Source organism: Thunnus maccoyii, chromosome 5, assembly GCF_910596095.1.
Source record: "Thunnus maccoyii chromosome 5, fThuMac1.1, whole genome shotgun sequence".
Taxonomy (NCBI): Eukaryota; Metazoa; Chordata; class Actinopteri; order Scombriformes; family Scombridae; genus Thunnus; species Thunnus maccoyii.
This window is the reverse complement of record NC_056537.1, coordinates 33530189-33557635: the sequence shown is the minus strand read 5'-3', so window position 1 is coordinate 33557635 and position 27447 is coordinate 33530189. Positions and strand designations below refer to the sequence as shown.

The following is a 27447-nucleotide window of genomic DNA, read 5'->3' as shown; positions in this document are numbered from 1 at the left end:
CTACAGTAGTCAAGATGAAAGGATCTCTTGGTTAAAATCAGTGTTTTATACTGTAGGAGCATGTGATTAATACAGTAAACTACAATCAAACTAATAATCAACAAACAGTGAGTGATATTTGGATCATGGCTAAAATATATTTCCAGTCTGACATTTAAGGATGCAGCCCGTTTATGTACAGACTCATGTGCTCACATTAACCTATGGAGGAGGGACAGTTTTAAATATATGTATATATTTAATATATAATCAAATTATGATCATCAGTCCTCTGGCACTGCAGTCTCAGGGCTTAAGTCCTCACCAGACCATCACTGTATCCTATGAACTGCCCGGTCCACATTCCCTAAACATTACTGATTTAAACACAATGTTACATTATTTATTTAACACTGCAATGAAGCACCTGTAGCTCTTTTATATTGGTTTAGATCAGGACTCAGTTAACTGCACAGGCTGTTTCAATTCAAACAAGTGATAAACTGAAGTAACTCAAAAACAAACAAAAAAAATTAGGGAAGAATGCATTAGCTCCCTCGTAGCACACAACTTAACTTTTGGCTAACATTAGAACATGATCTGGTTATTGAATCTAGTCTGTCATATAGGAGTTACATTCAATACAAGACCTGATTTAAGTAAAACATCAAACAGAGAAGCTGTGACTTCACCTTCAGATGCAGCAGCTGCTCTCAGTCACTGTGTGTGCAGCTGTGCACATTTGACACAGTGCCATATGTACACTTTTCATATTTGGACATTATGAATGATGGATTTTTTTTCTATTTCTTGGTTATTTCAGTGCTTTGGGCAGCTGGGAGGGCAAGCCCTACTGTGCACCCCTGTAGATCTACACCTGATAGGACGCTGTTCATCTTAATGCCTTTTAAACATACTGTATTGACATGAAAGAATAGAGCTGAGTAGGTAAGTATAGAGGTGGTAAGTAGCATTAGCATTAGTATTACTTGTGTTGACTGACACACCTGTAGATATGTTTCTGGATAAGAGACTGCTCTTCTCTTTTGTCACCTGTTTCACTCACATTTTGTCTTAAAAGCAAGGCAGCTTGTATCAAATGACCTGCTGCAGTTTCCTCTAGTACCTTTACACCTTGCGTTGAAATGCGTCTCGTATCCAGACTGTATCTAGTTATGATTTAACCTGATTACATTTACACCTGGTATTAATATGTGTCTCCAATGTCCACATTTGAGATCCAGTTGCTCTGTCCAGCTCAAACCACCTAACGTCACATCCTCCTCTCATTTTTGCCGGTCCAAAAAAACAACAACCACAAAAAACAAAAACAAACTGTATGCCAGTTTCATGTGTGTAATTTTTTGTTGACATTGGAGCCAGGACTAGTTGTTCCCGTTGTCCACCATTTGCTTAGCCATTTCTTCGTAAATGCGATATGAATTGTTGAAAGTTTCACTTGTATGCTTTTGTCAGATCAAATTGAAAGCAGACACGTGGTCTTGTCTTGACTCCATCCACAAGTGTCTTATATCCATAGCTTTCTTGCTGCTTTCTTGCTAGTAGCTTAGCTTGCTAACTGGCTAATGGCTACTGCCTTGCTGGTTTGGAACAGTCATGCACGATTACACATTTCCGCTCACGTAGTTGTTGTATATGGATTGAGAACGCAATTGCATTTACACTTGTGTTCAATGTGGTAACAATTCAACCCTGACCACCTCCAGAGGTGGTTTGGCCAATCGGATCACAATCCGTCCTCAATGCGTACTGTCATGTGGTCAAGCACGATCCGATTGCAATCCAATCACCCAAAACGCATTTTAACGCAAGGTGTAAAGGGGTCCCATGATATCTCTTCATTGTCACTGCATTTGTCCTGTGTAGGTAATACCATGCTAGCCAGACCTTTCTTCTCCCTCCCCCCTCTACAGCTCAAACACTGAAGTGGGCTGGACAGCCTGACTGATATCTGACTGCTGTCCACACACAGTGTAAAGGAGGACCACTGTCACACACAGCAGGTTAAAGTGTCCTCCATGCACGACATGAGGAGGATGTGGATGAGCTTTCACCAGCTGTGGGTCAGGTGGTAGAGCAGGTCGTCCACTAATCGGAAGATCGGCGGTTCGATTCCCTGCTCCTCCATTCTGTATGTCGACGTGTCCTTGGGCAAGATACTTAACCCCGATTGCTTCTGATGGCTGTGCCATCAGTGTGTGAATGTGTATGAATGACTAGATCTCCTCTGATGGGCAAGTTGGGACCTTGCATGGTAGCCCCTGTACCATTCAGCGTATGAATGTGTGTGAATGGATGAATGTGATTCGTAGTGTAAAAGCGCTTTGAGTGGTCGGAAGACTAGAAAAGCGCTATACAAGTACAGTCCATTTACCATTTAGGGTTAATACAGTGCAACACACATTTTGCACAACCAGTTATCCAGATAGGGATGGGGTTAGATAGCACAATGAATTAAGATCCAATACTGAATTATTTATTAAATCTTATTAGGTTTACCTTTCATCATTTACAGTAATGAAAGGCCAAAATAACTACAAATCAAAGATGTCTAATCACCTCGCTGTTGGCTGAGAAGGCAGAAGCACAATGGTTTTTAGTGGCAAAATGAGATGAGCAGCATAATATATAAAATGTATCATGTGCTTCAAGAGCTACTTACGCCAAATACCAAAGGTCCTGATTCAGACCCATAAACTGATCAGATTAAAATGTGATATGGATCAAAGATTAATTGGGAGATTCTTAAAGTATCATGAGGTGATCAGCTGATCATTTCTCCAGAGAAGAATCTCCACTTTGTTGAACAACAAAAACATACAGTACACTGGTGGTTGTACAGTGGTGTTACAGAGTGATGTGTCTTTTCACTCACAGTCTTTGTCTGAATACAGACAGTAGCTGCAGAGACAACTTATCCAGAGAACAGATTAATTTTTTATTTTAGCTGTTACAGAATTAATGTTAATTAGCAACAGCTGATCTACCATCAGTGGTGTCTGTCATTTTAACCAGAGACAGTGATGTTCAGCTAAACATGAGAAGCTCCTTCCTACAGTATATTGCTATTTGCTAATGAGAAAGAGTGAGGAAAGATCAGAGGTTTGATAAGAGATTTGTTAGCATCTGAGCTCAACAATTCTGGGTGTTTTACCGACTGGGAACCATATCCGAAATAGAACCAGCTATCAGAACCTATCCCTACAGTATATACAGTAAACAGTATATGTTAGAAATGTGCATATAGTCCCATACTCTTTCGTTTTGTTATAAATACTATAACTTAGTAATGTACATTGAAGAGAGAATTTTAAAACATCTTGGCATGACCTGCTTCACTAATGCGTCCTCACACTGTCACCAGCAGCTTACAGGCTGAAGGGGAAATCTGTGGTTGACAGATACCGGTGAGGAACCCTAAATCAAAGTCAGCGCAGTGTTCGGATGTTTGGATTATGTGTTTCTGGTATCTGAGTATTAATATCATTGTGAAACAGGTAATTCAACACCTGTTATAGCAATGTAAGAGGGCTATTCTGTCCCTTTGCAGGGTCAACATGGGTAAACCTGGATTGAATGAAATATAAATGCAATGATGATTTGAAAAATAGTTTAGTATTGTATCACTGCCACTTGATGTGGCTGCAGCTCAAGCAAAACCTAACTTGCCTGGTTTCACAAAGAGCTATGGAGCTACAGTACTGTACAGTTACAGGCAGAAAAATACATATCTGCCTTTGTTGGTGTAAACCTGGTGTGCAAACAGAAAGGGTGTTGCAAACAACAACCTTCCATTAACTGGGAACAGGACGTACTGCATTAGGTCTACCAAAAAAGGTACATAAAAGATATTGTGGGGGTGAGTTTGGTTGGCGTTCAGCTGCAGGAGAGAGAGGTGTGGAGATGGCTCATGAGAGCAGTGCTAGGTGAGTTGATTGGCACAGTTGGTGCTTGTTGGCTAATAACACTCTCCCTTTAAAGGCAGTAGTGTGCTGGACCTCAGATGACTGCTGCACACCTCACTAGCCATCAGATATTGTTTGGCGGAAGCCTGTAATATTATTTGTGGGACTGAGTGACTCAAAGTGAGTGGACCATGTGAGCAACAAGAAGCCGGGCAACCACAAGCCCTTGTTGGAAGTGTTGCTTGTTTATGTTAAGTGTGTGTAAGCAGTTATGAATAAAAGGATGTTGTCTGTGATTGGACTGTTGTGTCTGTGTTGTGTGCTGAGGGAACTCATGGTGGCAGGGAGACTTGCTCACAGGGGGCTTCTGTGGTCAAGTCGGGGCAGGACTGCTGGAGGTATGGGCAGCCTGGACACTTCAAGTGAGTGCCCACACATGGAGGTCAGCCAGATTCAGGTTGCTGGCCCACCAACAACCTCCCCCAGTCCAGGAGGGACATACAGCATTCCGGCAAGGATTCAAGGGAGTATACATCAGGGAATGGTGGATTTGGGCTGTACACAGTCTATAATACACCAGAACCTAGTTTGACCTGGGGCTTTGGTGGAAGCATTTTGGGTGGATATTAGGTATGTGCATGGGGATGTTCACAGATACCCTATGGTACCAGTGGATATTAGACATAAGAGTAAAAAGCATAGTGTAAGGCTGCAGTTAGCTCCCACTTGATGCACCCCTTGATTTTGGGCATGGATTGGCTAGGGTTTAATAGGTTAGTGGGGCAATGTGTGGGGATGTGTTCTTGACCGATAGGGACATGGGATATGTGTGCTGTGCTCAGTTGTGACATGAAGTTGTCTGACGCTGCAGAAAGGGAGGGAGAAATGGCGGTGCCTTCACAGGAGGCTCCATAGGTTCCCATGTTGCACTCCATGGAAGATTTTCCACTCGAGCAGTCTCATGACAATACTCTACGCTTTGCCATTGACTAAGTGATAAAAACTGATGGTCATTTGGTGCACCCTGACGCAGTGCAGACATATCCACACTTCTCATTGGTTAGGGACTGTTGTACAGAGTGAGTAGTGACACTCAGACATGAGAGGAAATTACCCAGTTGTTGGTACCAAAAAGCAACTGGGAAATGGTTTTCCAGGTGGCTCTTTAAAACCCAGTGGCTTGGCACATGTGGTATGACAAAACACTAGACCGGATAATGGCCTGATTCTATTAGCCCGGCATTTGGGGAGATATATGCTGCTGGTGTGCATCTTGCCCTGAATGCCAATTGGTCAACCAACTAGTCATCCTGAGAGCACCTTCGCGCCCATTGCAACTCATGGAGGTTCCATTTGAGCATATTGGCATGGACCTCATCGGGCCATATCACCGGAGAGCATGTGGATATCGCTTTGTGTTAGTCCTGGTGGATTACACAACACAATATCCCAAAGCAGTGCCCCGTGCACTATCTGTACAAAGAGTGTTGCACAATCACTGTTTCAGGTCATCTCCCGAGTCGGGATCCCAAAAGAGATCCTAACTGACCAGGGCACCTCATTTATGTCACACACACTATGGCAACTGTACGGATTATTGGGTGTCAAGTCAATTCAGACTAGTATGTATCACCCTCAGATCAATGATGTTGTTGTCTATCTAGGTCAGTCTTACACAGTCTCGTATAGGGAAGTTTTATGCATTATATCACAGCTAAGGGGTGTTGTTCTGACAACCATCTTAGCTGTGATATAATCACAATGTACCACCACCAGGAGTGAGATATTGCTTTTATAAAATGGTAACCAAATATTACAATATAGAAAATTATAGACACCAACCAATAAAAACAGTTTTATGAAATAACAATTACATAACATGACTCATTTACAAGAAGGTAGCTCCCGGCTGCCTGCGGTTGCTATGAAACATTTGCAAACTGCTAGTAACTAATGTTCAAGCTAGTCAGTGATCTAACCAGACTTTATTTATTCACATTAATTTGAGTGTTCCCATTAATTAGGAGATGCATTGCTTGGTGTGAGTGAGGATGCTGCTCCACTTTCTCTGGACATAGAGCTTCAGTTGCCAGTAGTTCTGGAGAGAGTCTTACATTTGTGCCTGCTTACAGACATTATCTCTCTTGCTTCAAGGCTCGCATCCGAAAGCTTTTGCACCATAGTGCTGTGGAGACAGTGGCTGGTGGAGCCCTGCATTGTCCCTGCTTGCAACATTTTAACAGTAGCCACGGAGTGATAATTAAAAATAGAACTGTAAAGAGGACATTAAATGTCATAGCCATAGTATACGCACATTATACCACAGCTATCAACCAATCCGATTGCAAGATTTTAACTACCTGTTCTGAATCACTGTCACATGAATGGGATATCATCTGTCTGTGCCTGAGCCAGAAAAATGGTCAAAAAAGTGCCAATTAAGGACATGATTGATACAGACAGCTTTAGTTTGTTGTAAGCTTAGTGACAGAAATGTTAAATCGGCATATTTATTCAATCAACATGACAAAGAGCTCAAAGCAACTGCTAATCACCTCTGTGTCAACTGAAAATGACATCATTCAGTTAAGGTAAAATAAGCCCAGATGTGCCTACTAACACCTCTAAAAGCTCACATATTATATCTCTTTTGTTCAATCCATACACAAATAGAAATGTTAAAATGACAAGTTATGATTTCACATGGAGTTTATGGAGTGTGCTGTAATAATTTCTTGGTTAACAGCAGCCAGGTTTAGTCTGGAGATCATTGTGCACAGCTGCTGTTGGCCAAAAAATGGTTATAGCCTCTAAGTCAATTTTGAACAGAGCCAGGCTAGCTGTTACCCACAGCTCCAGTCTTTATGCTAAGCTAAGCTAATAGCCTCCTGGCTCCAGCTCCATACTGAATGGACTCTGCAAGAAAGTAAATACATGTATTTTTCAAAATGTCAAATGATTCCTTTGGGTGACTCATGTACATCAAGTATGTGTAGTGAGGCACCATAACTGTACTAGGTCTTCATTGAATTCTTCAATATAGGAATAAAAATACTCTAGCAACTGGTCCCCAGTGTGGTCCCATTTGAAACTCACTATATGAAAACAGTGCTAATGCAATTCAGTAAAAGGAGGAACAGAGAAGAAATCTGAGAAGGGGGTAAAAGCATAATCCAGCCATGGACTTTAAAAATCCTGTTTGACTGGGTTTTTGACAGCAAATACTGATACTGATATACAGACAGTAAAGCGATCACACACAGTATTGACACTGCAATCGAACTCCATGTAGGCCCATAGGTGTGGTCACTTGGCAGGTGCAGCAGGACAGCGGTGAGGGAGGAGAGGGAACATTAAAAGAATTTCAGGAGAAAAGAAAGAGATAAAACAGAGGTGGCAGGGGAGGCAGAGAGAGAGAAAGAGAAAAAAGACCCCCAGGTTCCAGGCAGCTGGTGTAATTACAGAGCGGCAAGCACAGAGAGAGAATAAAGGGGGAAAAAAAACAAAAGTTGTAGAAGTTGTACTGCTCGTCTCCACCTCTTCCCTGCCTCTGTTCAGCCCTCAGCACCTGTCGCCAGCTGGACAACCTTCCCTGGAAAGTTTCCCTCTACACCTGGACCAGTGTGCTTTATTTTAACCTTGGCAGCCAAGTTTAAATCCCTGTGTGCATAGAATTTGTCTTGACTTGACTATGATAACTCCTAGTGGTAGAATCAAAAAAGACACTGCGGTGGTTGCTGAAAACAACAAAGACTGCAGTAATTTCAGGCAGGATTGTCTTATTTTTTTACAACAACTTACACCATCAGAATACTCACTAAGATGCTGTAATCACATTAAAATTCTACACATTAAGTGAGATATATTTGGGAACATACTTTTTGTTTTCTGTCACAGTGGCCGAATCCAAATATGTTATTCAGCAAAGCACAAATAGTTGGTTTTTTACAAACATCTATTTCGTACAAATATTTTAAAAATTATTTGTTTCCAAGAAGGGTGATTTCTTTAGTAAATAGCCGTTTATAAGCAGGATAATGTACAGGGTGATGCAGGATGCATCACCTTGGGGTCCTGCATAACCCTGTCAGGGTTCATTTCACAATAATGACCTGCTTGCTGTACAGTATTGTCATGGAAAAATCTTCAAATGGACCAATAAATCTTCAGGTCACCCCCAACTTAGTATTAAACTATAAGAGAAAGACTCAAAAAATACACTGGAAGCTGGTAGAGTTCAATGTGAATAGGTTTACTGTGCATAAAAACAATACAGAGCAAACTGAAGCCTTTGTCCCAGGAAAAAGAAAAACCTAATGTAAAATCATGAAACCTCATATATTATATACTTTTCATAACCCCTCCTATTGTGGAGCTTATTTTCTAGACTCCACCTCATTTTTTAATTATGTTCAACCATCTGGTCATTATTTCTGAGTTCATGAGTGATCTTGACGCTTTGGTGATAATACAAGTGTGGCTTATCTTAGAAATTACTGCCTCAGCATCTTTCGCCTTTTTCTCACACTAAAAACAGACCTGGTGGCCTTTAATCATCTCACACAGAAAACCAAATTGCTACCCCACAGATTAGCCTTCCTGCTAACTCCCTGGGAACCGTGTCTTATTGGCATAATGATTATCTTTGCACACTCACTGGCACATTCATTTGATCATGGGAAGGCAGTTTCCACCACGATATCTCTTACTTAATTACTTAACATAAAATTATCTGTACGTGTAAAGTCTAAATTGACTAAATCCAATTGTTGTTCTGCTTCTCTGTTCTCTGATGCAAGTGAAGGTGGTACCACCAACTATGGCCTGCACAAGCACTCTGCAAACATGGCATCGGCCAAGGACACAGGTAACTTTGTGCAATTTTGTGTAAAACCCTGTGACAATAGCTGATGATATATTAAAGCAAGACATTACTACAATCATGGCTATTTGTTTGTATCATTCTCAGGGGATCTGTTCAGAGCCTATTCAGGACTTGGTGGTGAAGAAACCAAAGTTATCTGCCAGGAGCGTATGTAAATCAACGCTCTATCAAGCATACACATGGTGATGGTCATTATTATTGTGGTGTCACACTGTTGGCTACTCTGTACTCATGAACATATTGTTGTATGTTACTAATTTGAACTTGCAAGAGAAATGTGGAAGCACAATGAATTTAATACCTGTTTTTTTATGCTTCATTTGTTTCAGGATCCTTCCCTGACCCATCAGTGTTGTCCCTTGGGGAATGATTAAAAAACCTCAGACCCCAACTGCCAATGTCCTCAGTACTGCATGGCTTACCTGAGCTTTGACACCAAGTTAATTATATTTACAGTAATTATTTTCATCCTCTCATTCAACCCACAACCCAATGTCCCAGTCCGATTTGATTTCTGATTTAATTTGATTTGATTTGATTTGATTCACTTAGGGATATTTCAGTTACAATACCAATTTTGCTTGGATATGAAAGAGATTCTCAGAGAGGTAATGCTGTAAATTGTATAAGGAACCCTCCAACCTGGTGCATTATTAAAAATATTAATGTTTACATTAAGAATTGGCCCCAAAGTGGTTACATTAATGTACTTTTTGATTTAATGAATGCATGGTGTATTTCAAACAGCTAAAGCACGTTAGCCGTGTTGTGGTGTCCACATGGTGGCTGTCAGCAGCTTAAACTGCTGGAACGAACAGGCTGACAGCAGTGTGAGCAGCATGCTGTAAATTATTGTTAAATAAAGATAAATTAGTTGATCTTACCAAGGCTGGCCATGCAAGACTAACAAGTTTAGAGCTTCACGCATCCATGGGAAAAGGCATATATTAAAAGATTGATCCCAGGAGTAAAATGTCCTATACTATTATAAAGAAAGTATTTTGAAGGCTTACCATATGTTCCCCACTGCATACAGTATGCGTGTGAGCAGGCAAGGAGCCGTGCTTTTGTATGTATCCAGATGCAAATGATAAAGGATGTGGAAGTGATAGGTTTCATTATCTACCTTGTGGGTTCTTTTAACTGTCATGACACACGTTTGTTGTATGCTATAAATCATCCGTTCCAACTGTGCCATAACTTTGGTAACAAACCCAGGGTCAGTCATGAGGTCTCACAAAGTTGCCAGTGAAGAGGCAGTAGCTTCTTCTCCAAACCACTGCAGCCTTGTTATGTATGTGCAAATTTTGGGATAAAACATCATTAAGATGACTCATTAAGATACCCTCCTCATGTCCACTGGATGTGGCTGCATTGCATTCTTGTCGTGCCACTGGAAGGGAAGTGTATATTAGCAAAAGGAAATAGCAGCATTCATTCTCCTGCCTGACAGACTCCCCGGGAAATATCACATAAACATTAAAAACTGCTATATTTATATACAGACAAAGTCAAAAACAAATTAAAAAGCACTGTTAATTTCATATGAATTGTCAATGACTACAGGCATTATACACAAGTAAATTCCATACAAGCTACTCTGGCAAAAACAGGAACAGCATGGATAACACCTAGCCTGATCTTTCTTAAATGACTACCCATACAGACCTGATTTCAATACCAGTAAAAGTCACCCTGCACTACATGAGCTAGCACCTGGTCACCCCTCAGACCATATATCACCATATAAGACTTGATACATTTTCTTGTGATGATGCACTTTAAATAAATCTTGATTTGATGGATGGCATGGTCTACCATAATTTCCGCTTCCTTTATAACATTACTACAATGTGACGCTCAAGACCCAATTCAACTTTCTTCCTCATAATACTCGCTGTTGCCCCAGGCAGGGACTCACACACAAAAGGATGCCATGCATTTTGTTGCAGACCTACAATACAATATGTTGTATATCCAGATTATACCACGCTAGATCCCCTTAGTTTGTCTGTGTAGGAGATACCCAGATCCTGTAACAGCATCAAATGTGATGACAATGGCAGTAACAGTTTGGGTGATTTTAGCAGAAAGTGGAACTGGCTTTTAGCTTCAGTATTCCAAACACACAATAGACTGAACAGAGGAAGCATAGAAAACTAATAGGCCTCTGTGTGTCTTTCTAGGTGTTGTGAAGCTGTTCACACACACACACAGCAGTGGCCTTAGGGGATCATTAGAGAGGCACATTGCTACTGCTGGACAACAGGATGGATTCACAATGTCACAGGGAAATTCCCTCCCACCTGACGGAGGAAGAAAGCAGGCACTGAGCTGTCAGTTGCCTGGAGGTGAGAGGAGTGAGTGGAAGCAGCAGGGCTGCTGCTTCAAATGCCTGGGAAAGCCTTCATGCAGGAAGTGAAGGGGGGGGGGGGCATTCTCCTCTGGACTCTCAGTAAGGACAGACATTAAGCTTCAAAACACTTGACAGTGTTGGTAGCTACATCACTCCAGTCACAAGTCTCCCATTATTCTCCCTCATTTATGTGGTAGCTATTCATTACTAGGATTGTTTTTAAAACATCCTGGATATATGAGTTGATGATGTGTTTATGTGTGTGTATTATGCTTGTTGAGCAAGTGGTTTGATAAATTACTTATTGGCATTTGTAGTGTATAATGTTTTGTAGAATCTAAGTGAAGAGGAGCTGATTCTAAAGTAAAAACAAACTGAACACGGTGAGTTAACCACCTGTTTATTCCTATGATCACCTCAACATGACCAATCAAACTGGAAACGTCTGAGATCAGTATGACAGACGGCCAGGTGCTTCTGACTTGGCACAAGAATTATATGTGGAAATTGATGTTTCACTGACTGCTCAGACAGTGTGAAGGACACTGCATGAAGTGAACCTCCATGGACGACGTCCAAAAAGAAAACCATTGCTCACAAAATGTCACAAAAGTGCAAGATTAAACTTTGCCAATGAACATGAAAAGAAGTCTGATGAATACTGGCAGCTTTCTTTGGTCAGATGAGACTAAAATAAATGTGTTTGGATCAGATGGGGTCCAGCATGTTTGGCGTGGACGTGGCCAGGACTAACACAGTGACTGCATAGTGCCGACTGTGAAACATGGAGGTGTGAATTTGGTGATATGGGGCTGCATGAGTGCAAAAGGTGTAGCGGAGATGACATTTATAGATGGCACTATGAATGCAAGTTTGTATACCCAAACACTGAATGAAAAGATGAGTCCTAGTCTCAAGAAGCTTGTCAGGAGAGGAATTTTCCAACATGACAATGATCCAAACACATTGCAAAAATCACACAAGAGTTTTTAAAGAAGAAAATAGTGAAAACTATCACCTGGCCAAGTATGTCCCCTGACCTGAATCCAATAGAAAACCAAAGAGGAAGGTAGAGCAACACAATCCCTCCAGCAAAGAACAGCTGAAAAGAATCATCAGTAAAGAAAGAGAGAACATGTCTCTACAGATCTGTTGTAGACTCATATCAACCCTGGCCATGAGGATCCAATCTGTCATTAAAAATAAATATATATTATGTATGTATGTATATATATATATATATATATATATATAGAGAGAGAGAGAGAGAGAGAGAGAGAGAGAGAGAGAGAGAGAGAGAGAGAAATAAAAGAATGGAGTCACTAGTGAAGGTTGTGCTGACTTTTGTTACAGTTCATTCTTAAATATGGACCTTTCATTACAGTTTAAGTAGTCAACTACTTGTTTGTTTTTTTGTTTTTTTAATTAAATGGGTTTTGTCTAAAAACAAATAAAATTGTTTTAAATGGACTTTGAAGATTTGTAATTACTTACCATTTTAGTGACTTAACCAGGGCTGTATTCAGTTTTGTTATATACTGTATGTTTGAGTAAAGCATTTTAACGTTGTCTTTTAACCAAATTTTGCTTAGGGCGTTTTTTTAAGCCACAGTAGCAGCGTGGTGCAAATGTTGGTTGGTCAGTCAGTTCAGGTCAGTACCATGGCATGAAGCTGAAGCCTGAAAGTGCCACCGATGGCCACTAGATACTCCAACTGACTCCCATTCAAAAAACCTCAACTTCTCTCTAGAAATACTAAATCAGTCATTTTTTCAAAGAGTCATTGTTGTCTTAATCGCTAAATTCAGACAAGTGAGTTGGTGGTCATTTTGGAAACTACTGCTCCGTTAATAAGATTGGTAATTTTTGCTCCTGATTGGTAATTTTTCCCATTTCCCGATTTCACAGTGATACAAATTGAGTGAGTGTTTCTCAATTTCTGTGTGGGATATGTGTTGTGGTACCTGGCAACCCAAACCAGAGGCAGAGGTGAGAATACGCAAACGACCCTGCCTGATGTGCATCACTCGTCACTGCGCTCGCTCAAGCCCTCTGCTCCACTCAGTTTGCGGCTGAAAATGAGAGGAGAGGCTGGTTTGTCTCAGCCAGCAGCTAAGTTTACAAGATTTTGCCAAATTTTAAGATTCATGGCAAACCCAGATAAACAGTTAGGCTACATACAGACAGCTTTCGTGTTGTTAGTTTAACCAGTGCGCTGTACTTGTTTAAAACATACTGGCAGTGGATGGGACATTGCGGGTAAAGCAGTTGAAAGTATCACTTTTCTATATTTCTATATTTATGCTTGTTGAGCAGGTGGTTTGATAAAGTACTTATTGGCTTTTTACTCACGACAGTTTTGTTGCACTTACAGTAACGAGCATAGTTGTTGTAAACTTGAGTAAAACACTAGCTTTCACTTCATCCACCCCCCCACCCCCCACCTCCTCTTCTGTCCCCCACCTGCCCACCTCACCCTGCCCACCCCGAAAAAACCTCCCGTGTTTTGAAACCTAAATCTTGCCTTCCCTTCTCAAACTAACATATGTGGGCATCCATGCTACAATAGTGTGTGCACCCCTACCCTGAACAATGGCAGCTCTGTTTAAGGACTCCACAGACATTGGCTGGTGTTATTTTTCCTCTCTGCCTGGAGTGTGCTTCACACAGCTTCAACAAGACTCTGCTAATTGATGATAAACCCACTATACACTACCTGCCTACCATCAAACAGCTGACAGACAAAGTTAGAGACTAGCTGGTGAACACAGTGTGACTCAGTCAAATCAAGTAGGTATCTTTCAAAGTTACTGTGTTTTTAGTGGAATATTCCATCTTTTTGGTTACTGTCCCTCCACCATAACACAGCAAGGAAACACTGTCTGGGGAAACACAAACAGGGAATTTTGAATTAAAAAGACAGCAGCTTTGAATCCACTTCATGACTGTAAGTCAGAGTGCTGAAGCCTCATATTAGCTTCAGCTTTGAAATGAAATTGAAACACATAATGAGTGCTGTGGTTTATGTTAATTGGAATCACTTTATGAAGGGATCTTCACAGGCAGCATGGACAACAGGAACAACTACAGTGACCAATAATAACTAATAAAATGTGAACATATTCTGCAATGGAAACAGGGTTTGTAATAGGCTGTGACAATTGTCAATCAAGTCAAGACCCATAACAGGTCTGGAGAAGATTGAGATCAACTCAGAGATAGTAGCCAGAGGAAACAGTCCTGTTTGATGATGCTACAATATACACTAAACTTTGTATACATTTCCACAGGTTAAAGACACTATGTATGACTTTGTTGCCCCTAGTGGCATTACAAAAAAACAAAAAAAATCGTTGTCAGATGGTATTCAGAATCATTTAAAATCTTACATCACATGCAAATTTGACACTGGTGACTTTAATATGATGTTTGTTAATGGTTAGAGGTAGATTCACTGCACAAGCTCCAAACAACACCATTTAACCTCATTAATAGGACTTGACCAAATTTGCTTCAGTCAGAGTACTCACTGGGGAAAGAAAAACTGAACTTATTACTCCTATACTTAGATCACTTCACTGGCTTCCGATAAAATACAGATTGGCTGTCAAAATATTACTCACTGTTTACAAATCACTTGAAGATGCAGTATGTAGAATTTAGTGGCATCTAGCAGAACGGATCTGGCAGAAATTGAATGTAATATTCATAAGTATGTTTTAATTAGTGTATAATCACCTGAAAATAAGAACTGTTGTGTTGCGTCGTTACCTTAGAATGAGCCCTTTATATCTATCGAAAGGGTGCATCCTCTTCCATGGAGCCCACCATGTTGCATCACCATGTTTCTACAGTAGCCCAGAACAGACAAACCAAATACTGGCTCTAGAGAGAGCCTTGCGTGTTTTTTGCAAGTTTCGTGGCCACCGTAGGTTCTCCTACATGCCTGGAAGGGGAGGGGAGGTGTTTTCTGCAACCTCACTGCTAGATGCCCCAAAATCCTACACACTGGTCCTTTAATGGTCTAGCTCCTGAATACATCTCTGACCTGTTCACTTCTTACAAACCATTCTTATGACAGTTTCCTGGAAGGCTACAGTATGAAATGAAATTGAATACATGACGGTCAGTGTGAATTTAGCTTTAAATGATGGATGATGCATCTTTTTAAAATAGTGAAGCTGGAATAATATGAGCCTGAGATTTAATGTAAAACATGAGCTCATCTCAGAGTTTTAATGTTAAAGCAGAGTTCCTTTCTTTCTTCCTCTGACCATTAGGGGATTTCATGCAAATATCACATTTGAAATTACATGTGCATGGTTCTCAATGAGAGGCTATTTATCTTTTCTGGTTGTTACACATAAAACACCAGCACCAAGCTGTTTAGCTAAGCCTCACCGTTGCAGCATCTGCTTACAGTTTAAAGGATGGGTTCACGATTTTTGTCAAAGTCAGACAAAGTTTGTCTTAAAACGACAGTAAGGAACACAAATGAACACTGAAACATGTTTTTCTTGCTGTAATCATTCCTCCTGTTCATACTGACCATTAGAAGATCCCTTCATAATGCACTTGCAATGGAAGTGATGGGGGACAAAATCCACAGTCCTCCTTCTGTGCAAAAATGTATTTAAAATTTTATCTGAAGCTAATATGAAGCTTAAGTTGTCCCATTGAGTCAAATTTAGTAAATATCTTTCAACATTACAGTCTTTTTAGTGCCAAAGTCCCTCTTTTTGTTACTATACTTCCACCACAGCTCAACAGGGAAACACTGTCTGAGGAAACACAAAGAGGGAATTTGATGCTAAAAAGACTAAATGTGTCAGATATCCACTTGATATGACTAACTCAGACTGATGAAGCCTCATATAAGCTTCACATCAACTTTTAAATGACTGTGTGGACACACTGTGGATTTTGGCCTCCATCACTTACATTGAAAGCACATTTGAAGGGGATCTTTTAATAGCCAGTATGAACAGGAATGATTATAGTGAGGAAAACCTCTTTTAACTGTTGCCATGGTAGAATGGTTAGAAAGAAAGAAAAATGTGTGTTTATCCAAAATCTGATATATTTTACTCCTCTGCTCCGTTGTCCTAAAAACTATTAAAAACACGTCAGTGAGCCACACCGTTGCACTGGATGTCATGTTGCTTTGGCCCTAAGATTATGCTCACAGTAATTTGTTTAGACATGGCTCCTAAGACTAATAACAGAAATCATGTTTTCAGTCTTTAGAGAGTAGTTCTGTGTGAGGCAGACACCACTGAGCATGTGCAGGAACATGGTCCGTTTACAGAGCTTCAAAAGCTTGTTGTGCTACATATCACAACCTTGACCTCTGTAATATTGTTCATTTCTCAAATAACTTAAATACTGAGTAAAGGGGTTGTGATATGTAGTACAACAAGCTCACTGAATGGAACTGACCCATCATTACTGTTATCTCCTGTGCTTTCTCTGCCATGACAAAACTGTCTACTAGCAGAAATGAGCATCTATTGACAAAACTCATAGGAATTAAAAATCTAATATACTGCAATTACTTCACTTCACCAGTAGATGTCAACCTTACATCACACATACACAGTGCCGTGTAAACATGATTAAATACCTCTCAGATCTCTCCACACACACGGTGGCTCGTTGGTCTAGGGGTATGATTCTCGCTTTGGGTGCGAGAGGTCCCGGGTTCAAATCCCGGACGAGCCCAGACTCTTTTAGTAGTTATTTCTTTACATGTATTGTGTGGCTAAACAAAGAAAAACGCCTTTGCATATCAGTACAGGTATATCGAAAGACCAGCTCTCTGGCGTTTTCAACCCTTGGCTTTTGGACTTGCCGTCTGACCGTCTCAAGCATTAACAAAAGTTGTCACTTTGAATTAACGCTGTTTTAAACACTGTGTAATCTGATAAGTAAACCAATAACTCGGGACCGTGCCAAATTAATGACGTCACTGTAAAGACGTATCTCGTATAAATGATCTCTGTTATTGCAGTCTTATTTGAGCACGAAGTCACATTTTCAGACTGACATGTTAACACGATAATTAACAACAATCTTGTTCTGTAATGAATACACGTTTAGAATCATTTTAGCACTACGTACTACTTTTTAAAAAATAATTTCTGCAAACTATGCCTCAAGGTCCAACACATGCGTTTAAATCATTTTAGTTTATCTCTGAAGATGAAAGAACTTACTACGTGCCTTTTTTCAAGAACAGTGAGCCGTAACTTCATTTCCCCCTGAAATTCCAGTAACAGCTTCTTTGCCTTTAAAAGACATGCAACATCGTTGAAAGATCATTAATTTTGATACTTCTGATACGTGATGACAAGCTTCATTTTGGTCAGGAAGCACAAGTGTTATCAATGAGATTAACTACATACAGCAGCATGATGATGTTCCAGTTATGTCTGCTGACATGATTAACTGGTACAACTAATGTAACAATGTTATAAGTTCCATTTCTGTTTCTGCTTCCTGCTATAACAAGGAAAAAATGTCCACTGGGAAACAAGGTGCAGGTGACTCAAGTCCAGTTCATAAATGGAAAACAAAGCTGACACAAACACAAAACAATTCCTTAAAATAGAACCTTTATTATATAAAAATGCTTTTGATACAAAAAATGTCACAAGTGTAAATTACACGAAGCATTTTTAGCTGAGACAACAAATACAGGGTTTGTTTTAAGGAGTTTTACTGACACAGTGGTTTGAGGCTGGGCCTACAGCCCTTTATATAAATGAGTTGTGCTGCTGAGAGTTCCCACTGATCCATACAGACCTCTCTGCAGCTATGTTAACCTGGAGATCCATCTCCAGCCAGCCAGCAGACGTAGCTGGCAGGACATGAATGAACCAGGCAACAGCAACTGGATTACTGCAGGTTCCAATAGTTCCCCACCTCCAAAAGTGTTTGTACACTTCTCTGTCTTTGGGCCTATGCACTACTATAATACACTGAAGCTTAGAAGATGAAGCTTCTCTTTTGTTCAAAAACTGTTCAAGTGGATGACATAACAGTCTTTAGTAGAACTCTCTGACCCTAAAACAGTTTTCAGTTTCTGGGAAAGAAACTAAATGTAGATTTATACTGCTTTATCCTGACAGCCCAGCTGAAAGCTAAAACATTCTTCTTTTTCTTCAAACACACTAAAAAATGTTCTGGCATAAAATATTCACTGACTAAAGACTGGCGCTTGCAACAGTCATATTACTGATTACTTTTATGTAGGGAATATGCCTTTTCTCAATGCATTTGTCCTCCCATTTTTGGTTGCATGTGTCTTGTGTTGATAATGTTACACATTTATTAAGTGCTTGACTGACACTGAAAACAGTTTGTCTCCAGATAACAGGCTGAGTATATAAAGGTCCAAACCCAAAGCTAAAAAAGATGAAATTTACAACGAAACCTTTATCTGAGCAGGCCTCACCTGAGGTGGAAAAAAATGGAAACATACTGTACTACTATTGAAAAATATTAAATCCAACTGTCAGTTGTATATACTGCAATTTTACTATACTGTCAATAGGTTCTGGTAATCCCTGCCCGTTTCTAGTGAAAATTGAATAAATGTATCCTCTATATACTAGAACAAAAATAAATCTGTGATGTTGTCTTGGACTCTCCATTCTGGCTGCCATCAGACACTTGAAATCCAGGTTTCACATCCTGTCTCTGATGGCCATCCATAATTCACAGAAGCATAGTCACATACACAGGGTGCTGGATTTGAATGCATTTTTGAATGTGAAGGCAGCACGTTAAGGTGCTCTTTCAAATCAAAAGTCCAAATATTCATCCCTTTGGGAACATTAAAGCGCCTCTAAATTTCATGGTCATCTAGTAGATGATGAGGTGCATGTATCTTAAGCTAATCATTAGGATTCATCCACTGGGGACAATGACTATGTGTAGCATATCTAGAAATCTGAGCAGTCTTTCAGATATTTGCTCTGGACCGACATATTGTCAAGATGGAGGGCAGGGCAAAGAGTACAAATCTTGTGAGTCAAACCTTTGACTTTGGTTTTGCAGTTGTGAGGTTTCACTGTACTGGAGGTGAGCAACGGCTCTACTCAAGGCCTCAGTGTGCTTCAAAATAAGTGCTTGTCCAATCATCTAACAACGTCTGAGAGGCTTTTTCACACACCCCTCAGCCAATGATTGGTCAGGTATGAAAGTAGGCGGGGTTTCAACTTCTGTCTCAAGCTTTCGTTTTTTTTTCACTTTTCACACGACTACTTGTGTCACTTTTCAAGTGTACGACCCATTCAAATGACTGTTGGAAAATGTGCGCTGTTTCCGCGACTTTTATGATGTAAAGACACAGAAGTTGCTGGAGAGAGATCGGTCTGAAGCACCACTGAGACCTTCAGTAGATTTCTGGAGCAGCTCTGAATAAAACGTCTCAGCCGGAACTCTTTCAGCCTTTCAGTTGTCTATTTCCAAAAAGACTCCTTCAAACTAAACATGGCGGCCAACGTAAAAACATACATAAATGATCTACACACAAACAGAAATGCGAATAACAAAAGTCGCTATAAGAATAATTTGTTATTAACTGTAAAATAGCTTCATGATCTACTGTCAGTATGAGAGTGGTAATCTGGGGATTTCTGTGTCATTATAAATCATAGTAATTGGTATAGTATGTACACAATAGCAGCAAACATACTTTTGGTAAACGGGATGACAAGAGTAAAGAAAAAGTGGAGGAAGAGGTTCAGGTTCACAATGAGAAGCATTCACTTCTCACAACTCAATCACTGACTTCATTACACTTCTGTACAATAGCTTTACACGTTGATATTCATTTGGTATGTCGTTCTCAGGTGGTGAGCTCATGGGATAGTGATGGGTTGTGCTCAAGCCGGACTGCTGGTGGATTTGTCTTTGCGTCCACCACATAAAAAAAGGCCCCCGAGTTCAACTACAAAGAATTCCCAATTTGAAATGTGAGGGACACAATTTCAAAACAATGTACAAAAGATTTCACACTTTGATCTTGGCCCTACTCCATCCATCCATCCATCCATCCATCCATCCATCCATCCATCCATCCATCCATCCATCCATCCATCCATCCATCCATAATTCTACATATTCATTCAGTCATCAACAAATTTATCAAATTTTCCAACATCCAGCGAAACATTCACATCCACTCATGCGGTACAATCATCCATCCATCACTCACTCATGCATACATTCTCTCATCTATCTGTTCTTTTTTCTCTGTGGAGCGGTGGATCAGCCAGCGTGGATAAAATAGTAAAATAATTCTTCTGTGATTTACTTTTGTTCATATTATTTTAACACTATATACAGTCCTGCCGCTGGTCTGCCAACAAGGACGCTGTGAGGAAGGAAGGGACAAATAACGTTGAGGCTGGAGGGGGTCAGTGAGGTGGTGGTCCATGCCTTGGCTTCAGTCTTAATAAATTGACTCATCATGTTTTCCCATCACGCAGCAGCAGCGCCTACTGGTAACCCGTGCACATGTGATGGGTTTGGGTGGAGGCAGTAGCACTGTGAGTGAGGATTTCAGCTCATATCTGGGCTGATGAAAGTCTTGATATTACAGCAAAGTAGCCCAGCGAAGGAAGCTTTCTCTTACTGACGGAATGGAAATCTTTTTTTTTTTTTTTTGCTGTAGTCCCTCATCGTCTCTTCTCTGTGGCCTGCAGCGAGGCAGCGAGGGCATCAAACCGTCAACCTGCCGTGAGTGAGAGAATGTACAGGACAGGTGGGAGACAAGAGGTGTAGCTGACTGCAGATAAGTTGACGGTCACCCTGAGAGCTTCAGGATGACTGGAATGATGAAACGACCAGTGTGGGAGCTTGAGCAAGGCACTGGAGCCTGAGCAGCTGATGTAGAGCAGCAGGTGTGAGCTGGTCACAGCTGGAGGTTGGCACATGAGTTCTCTCCCTGCTAAATGAGACCAGACCAGACCAGTTCTTGTGGTTTGCATCTCTCCCTTCCTCACAGGGCTCCTGGGGCTTATTGGAGGGTCATGAGGAGTCGGTGCAGGGCGAGGGGGGAGGGGGGCACAGGTGGAAGTAGGAACGCTCGGTGGAGGGGGACGGGGGGCAGCTTTCCTCGGCTGACAGGTACTGGGAGCGGGGGGTGGGGGGTGGAGGGTAGGGATCAGAGTCTGAGTTCAGGTCCATGTAGTACTTGTTGTGTTTGCCGTGGCTGCCGTGTCCCGCAGCCTTCCAGCGGCCCGCTGACGACGCCAGCCCTGCCGGCGGGTGGTGGGGGGTGTAGTCGCTGTCACACACGTCAGTGCTGCAGGGCGTGGTGGGCGGGGCAGCACCGCGGACTGGGTGGTAGGGCCTGGCAGGGAGGAGACAGTGTTAGTTTAGTACAGTGGATCTGACTTGGAACACTCTTTACAAGCAAAGAGAGATATTTAGTTTAACCCCTTCACATATTGTTTTCTCCTTTTGTTTCCCTTTAAGTAGCTTTAAGGTTGTTGCAATCATCTTACTGTCACACAGTATCCTATATTCTGTATTGACATATTTGGTGTCTTCGTAAAATTTGGGATCTCCACTTGAATTTAAAGTGGTGTGAATTTGAGCTGAGTTTGTGGTGACTGACCAACTAGTGAGGTTGAAGACGCAGCAGTAGGAGTAAACAGCAGCTAAGCAAATCAAGAATAGAAACAAAATTTGATGCAGCAGCTCTGTCAAAAATCTGCTGGTTTCAGATGTGTTTACTTCATTTGTAAAGAACAACTCTAGGTCCACGTGAGTCAGGCTTTAGTATGAGTGTGTATGAGTGTGTAAGAGTGTTACCTGTATGATCTGGTGGTGGATGGACTGTTGGAGGAGTAGAAGATCTCTGTGTTGTAGAGGGAGCGGTCAGTAGCCGGGGACGGAGGAGGGTTCAGGATCTGAAACAGAAATATCCATGTGTTATGTGACTGTGGAGAGGAAACAGCAGAAAGTGTGTGTGTGTGTGTGTGTGTGTGTGTGTGTGTGTGTGTGTGTGTGTGTGCGTGCAGACCTGAGGGTAGAAGGCCCCCTTGGTAGATGATGAGCTGCTGGACGAGGCTCCAGTCACATGGTTCCTGTCGTAGAGAGGAGCTCCACTGCTGCTGCTGCCCATCAGGCTGACTGAACTCATCATAGACTTCCCACAGGAAATACCTGCACACACACATTCACATTTTACTAACACCATCACATATGAGTACTGTTGTAAGGATAGCTGCTGTGTGTCTGATTGTACCTTGGAAGGTGCCATGCTGGGAGCTGCTTGGGGCAATGAAGTTGAGAGGCACATGGGGCGTACCACTGATGTACTCATGAGGGAAAGTCCCACTGGGGCCTTTGTAGCGTCGACACACCACACGCTGGCAGACAAAGTAAGCTCCCCCGATCACAAAGACAAGCAGGATGATGGCGATGACGGGACCGATGGTGTTGGTTCCTGTGTTTGGGATGCCGCTGGAGGGAGGAGACACGTACTCTGCACATGGAGAAGATAAAGAGAAGAAAGCAACAAGTTTAGCAGATGTTAAAGACTGTGATAATGTCAGATGAAACTACACAAATGCATGTAATACTTGTAAGTGGTGCACAAATGTTTGCGTGTATTTAAATGTTTTTACCACAGGCCAGCTCATCTGATCCATCAGGACAGTCAGGGTAGTTGTCACACTGTTGTTTCTTAGTGATACACTGGTTGTCACCACAGCGGAACTGGTTTGGAGGGCAGATGTCTGGGAGAACAGGAGACAGAGGGAGATCAGGCACGGTTTCATTAGTAATGATAAGGTCTTGCATGGCAGTATGTTGGAAGACAAAATCCAGAGCAATAATCTGTATATTGTGCACCTGTAATTATAAAATGACAGAAACAATTTGCATATAAGGGGAGATTTTGTGTGTCAGGTCCTTCATTCTGCTCTCTTACTGTGGCCATGGCTGGGCTCTGACACTACTGTAATAGTAGTGAACCTTTTTTTTTTTAACCTTATATCCACATTCTAGTCACAGAGCTGCAGAGTGGCTAGTGTAGCTGCTAACAGCTGCATGTCAACAGAACCTACTTTCACAGTCCTGCTCATCGGAGTGATCGGCACAGTCAGGCTCTCCGTTGCAGCGCCTCTGAGCATCAATGCAGCCTCCTTTGTCACACTGGAACTGGAAGTCTGAGCAGACGGGGCAGTTCTCCTCATCACTGCTGTCGTCACATTCAGGAAAGCTGTCACAACGCCACGCCATAGGAATACAGTCGATCTCACCTGTGGAGCAGGTGAACTGCTCTGTGGAGCAGGTGGGAGGCTCTGAGAGAGAGAGAGAGAGGAGGAAACATGTGTTCAGAGTGTGGAGAGGTGAGATGAGAGGAGTAGAATTTGAGAACCCAGAGCTTCCAGTGTGTGAGTCTTCCTGTGGGTGTGGTTTAGCGCTCACCTCCACAGTGCAGCAGGTCCTGCAGTAACACCAGGTGCATGGGACAGGAGCATCGTGGTGTGCCGTCACCCTTAGCAATGCAGATGTGAGAACACCCTCCGTTGTCACGGGAACAAGGGTGGGATGCTGGAGAGAAAACAGAGACAGGAAGAACCATGAAGGGATGACTGATACCAAAAAAGTCTTTCTTGCCAAACCACTAGTTTATTATTCTAATAATACTGAACTACTCCACATTCACTGCTGCTGAGAGACAGATGTCCATACCAAACTCCTGTGGGTCCATCTCTTCCACAGCATGGATGGAGGTCAGGTATGATATCCGGCCCTGTATCCGTGTGCGTCCGTCTCCGGTCAGTTTGTCCACCCTCTCTATCATCTGCTGCTGCCGGTCGATCCAGTACAGATGATCTCCCAGAACTGTCAGCCCCATTGGCTGGAGGATGTTGGAGTCCTGGAGGACTATACGATTGGCTCCTGGGGGAGATAGAATGATGTCACAGAATGTGAAATTAATATATCTTGACTTTTGGAGCTGTGACAAGATATGTACTAAACAGGACATTTTACAGCAAAAACATATAAAGGTGCCAGTGCTCTCTAGTGGACAAACTCTGTAATGAAAACAGTCATTCTAACCTTCTCTTTGACATCTTGTTATGGACATATATCAATATAACTGCAAGCTATAGCTTCACTACGTCCTTTATAACATTTAGTGCTGAGTGGTAAATTGAGATTTTGGAAACTTACTAATCAACACCATTTTGCATCATCACTGACAGCTGTAGAGTCACACAACAGTAATTTTGCAACTGTAAAATGCAGTGCATTGCATTGTGGGATTGCAGAAAGTAGTGTACATTCCATTTTTGAGAGCACTATATACTACGGAGGGTAAATATGGTGCACTACATAGTAAATGTCCTGTTGCATGACATGATGAAAGTAGCTGCAGGGATCAGCCAACAAATCAGGAAAATATATTTATTTGGTTTCTTTTACATTCATGCAAAATTCAGAATGCAGATCAGATAATGTTTTTTTCCACTGGTTTCACCAAACATGAAGACAAATGAGTTAAAATGTCATCTAATGCTACAATAATGAAACAGAACTGTTAAATCATTTTTTCCTCCGCCAGTTCTGGATTAGATGATTCTAAATGTTTTCATTTATTATTATTTATTTTCAATTATATTTCTATATTATATTGTAATGTATATACAGTAGGAATGTATTGTGACAGAATGTGACTAAATGCAACCAAGGTACTTGATTTTATATTTATGACAGACAAAATAAATGATTCTATTCTGCTGGAGCATCAGTCCCACTGTTTGCTTTGTGATGTCTGTGCTAGCATGAGCCCATGCACTGTACATCTCAGCAGTTCAAATGCAACAGGCAACCTTCACCTGTCAGTCTCATCCCCAGTAGCTCATCTGCATGTGAAAAATGGCTGTTAAGTTCATTAACTCGACCCGTCTGACTGAAAACACAGACAGAGCTGTGCTGCAGCTGAGCGTCCTTGCAGTATCTGTCTGTGTTCTTTGGTCTCAGTTCAACAAATAATTTCAATCTGTGGAACAGTTTCAGTAAATGTCTGTTTTTGGTCATGTTTTCAATGTGGCTGCATGTGGCTATAAATAAGCCATGTGAGTCTGGTCTTTCTTGATTCCACTCATACCTGCACCTCAATCTGATGATAGTTTCTGGAGATACAAGCGGTCTGCATGATGTTACTACTAAACTGTCAAGACAGCTGACACACACTGTTCAACACTTACAAACTGTCATCATCAGACCAAAAGCAAATCATTCGTTTGGAAATCATTTATTGTAGAAGATGTTATGGTCAGATAGATAGCTACCAGAGCACACTGAATAATATCAATCATGTCCACATTCAGCATCATATTTGATTTTAATTGAACTTGCTGGCACACCAGGTGTAATAGATTGTTTTGTTGTTTGGGAAAGCTACATGTTTACTCATAGAACTTTGGTTTGCCAAAAATATATTTCTCTGGTGAGGTGAGTGATTGACTTGATTCAACAAATGCTGTTCATTTACATATAACTACTGTAATCAAGTCTGTCTGTTCAGTTTGAATTATTGCTATAGAATCATTTCCCTGTTTCTGTGTCACATTAGACACCAGTCAGCTATCATTTCTTTTAATAGTGTATAGATATGTCTAATACGGCTCCTCTTTGGCTTAGTACATAGTGATGCTTTTGATTTCTATTTATGGTGACTCACCTGTCAGGTCACTGCTTTCAATGCGTTTGAGGTCAGCGTCCACCCAGAACAGTTTTCCCAGTTTATTGTCCAGAGCCAGAGCTACAGGTCTGATTAGACCAGTGGTGAACAGGGACTCTCTCTCTGTCCCATCCAGACTGGCTCCTTCTATCTTAGCTGAGCGCTCCTGCACTGTGGTGAAATACATGTACCTGCAGAGAGGCAGAGACACTGACACGTTTACATACAGTACGTACAAACAGTATGATGGATGTCAAATGACACTACAGTGGACACAGAATCCAATACGACTAATGTCTCAGTGGCCTGCGAGTCAGTAAGATAATACATTTACACTATTTTTCCCATATTCAGAGCACAGCCTCTCCTTGTGTAACCAAACATTTATTTTGTGGAATCAACTGCAGCCACCAAATACAAAGTGAGCACACCCTTTCTCTGCGTTGACCACGAGGGCCCGAGGCTTGTCGGTGTCGTCCTTCAGGACCACACCCACGGTGTGTCCATCCATCCTCTGGACGTTGATGGTATTGGTTGTCTCACAGGTCCAGTAGATGTGGCGGCTGTAGGGGTCCAGGCTCAGGTCATGAAGCTGGTTCTCCACTGGCTGACCACTGCTGCTTGCTATCATGGTAGACTGGAGGCAAACACAGAGAGGTCATCAGCTCAACGTCTGACTCATTCTGACATGTACAGGCTGATCTATCAATCCAGATCTATTTCTAGTATTTATCGGTCTATTAGTGTGATGCAGGAGGGCTTTCCTAAACACTCTATACAAGCTATAAGAGCTATCTCACTGTTATTGGCGTCTCCATCTGTTAATGTGTGTGCCCTTAGTTATGCTGCTATAGGCCTAGACTGCTGGGGGACTTCCCATGATGCACTGAGCTCCTCTCTCCTCCTACTCCTCTCCATCTGTATGCATTCATGTAACATCAATGCATGTGACTAACTTTGCTTCTTTTCCGGAGTTTTTTGTGCTATCTCATCTCACAAGAAACCCTGGGTTGCAGGCCGAGCCTTCGCGGTCCTTCACAGTCCTGTTGGAATCCTTCCCTGGCTGTTGCTACTGCTGTTGCTGCTGTTATTGTTATTGTTATGATTGTTGTTATTCTGGTGTCTGTCTACGCAGCACTATGGTGCAAAAGCTTTTGGATGCCTTGAGCCAAGAGAGATAATGTCTGTAAGCAGGCACAAATGTGAGACTCTCTTCAGAACTATTGGCAACTGAAGCTCTATGTCCAGAGAAGGTGGAGCAGCATCCTCACTCACACCAAGCAATGCATCTCCTAACAAAGTTAGTAATGTTACTGCAAACACTTTGTAACGTGACTCCAGTGATGTTGGTCAGTTTTTCCGTGGCTGTACAATTAATGAGAACAATCAAATGAATGTGAATAAATAAAGTCTGGTTAGATCACTGACTAGCTTGAACATTAGTTTAGCAATTTACTAATGTTGCATAGCAACCACAGGCAGCCAAAACCTACTTTCTTGTAAATGACTCTTGTAATGTAATTGTTATTTATAAAACTGTTTTTATTGGTTGGTGTCTATAATTTTCTATATTGTAATATTTGGT

At 41.5% G+C, this 27447-nt stretch overlaps 1 protein-coding gene, 1 long non-coding RNA gene and 1 other non-coding gene across 3 annotated transcripts in view; 2 read left to right on the top strand and 1 right to left on the bottom strand.

Moving 5' to 3' along the window:
• Positions 1 to 810: 810 nt before the first annotated feature.
• LOC121897737 lies at positions 811 to 9787 on the top strand. Its single transcript, XR_006096278.1, has 5 exons — positions 811 to 927; positions 1914 to 2131; positions 8710 to 8772; positions 8875 to 8937; positions 9120 to 9787. It is a non-coding gene; the product is annotated as an uncharacterized LOC121897737 (long non-coding RNA).
• Positions 9788 to 16795: 7008 nt separating this feature from the next.
• trnap-ugg lies at positions 16796 to 16867 on the top strand. Its single transcript has one exon. It is a non-coding gene; the product is annotated as a tRNA-Pro (tRNA).
• Positions 16868 to 17743: 876 nt separating this feature from the next.
• The window catches only part of lrp5 (low density lipoprotein receptor-related protein 5), a 71304-nt gene continuing 61600 nt past the window's right edge, over positions 17744 to 27447 (bottom strand). The window contains exons 20-29 of the mRNA XM_042411728.1: positions 26294 to 26499; positions 25863 to 26053; positions 23864 to 24073; positions 23597 to 23722; positions 23233 to 23469; positions 22792 to 22902; positions 22410 to 22649; positions 22185 to 22327; positions 21974 to 22071; positions 17744 to 21509 (exon numbers count right to left, since the gene is read on the bottom strand). Of these exons, the coding sequence (XP_042267662.1) occupies positions 21185 to 21509; positions 21974 to 22071; positions 22185 to 22327; positions 22410 to 22649; positions 22792 to 22902; positions 23233 to 23469; positions 23597 to 23722; positions 23864 to 24073; positions 25863 to 26053; positions 26294 to 26499 (1887 nt within the window). The 3' untranslated portion in view covers positions 17744 to 21184. The remainder of the gene's footprint in view (positions 21510 to 21973; positions 22072 to 22184; positions 22328 to 22409; positions 22650 to 22791; positions 22903 to 23232; positions 23470 to 23596; positions 23723 to 23863; positions 24074 to 25862; positions 26054 to 26293; positions 26500 to 27447) is intronic.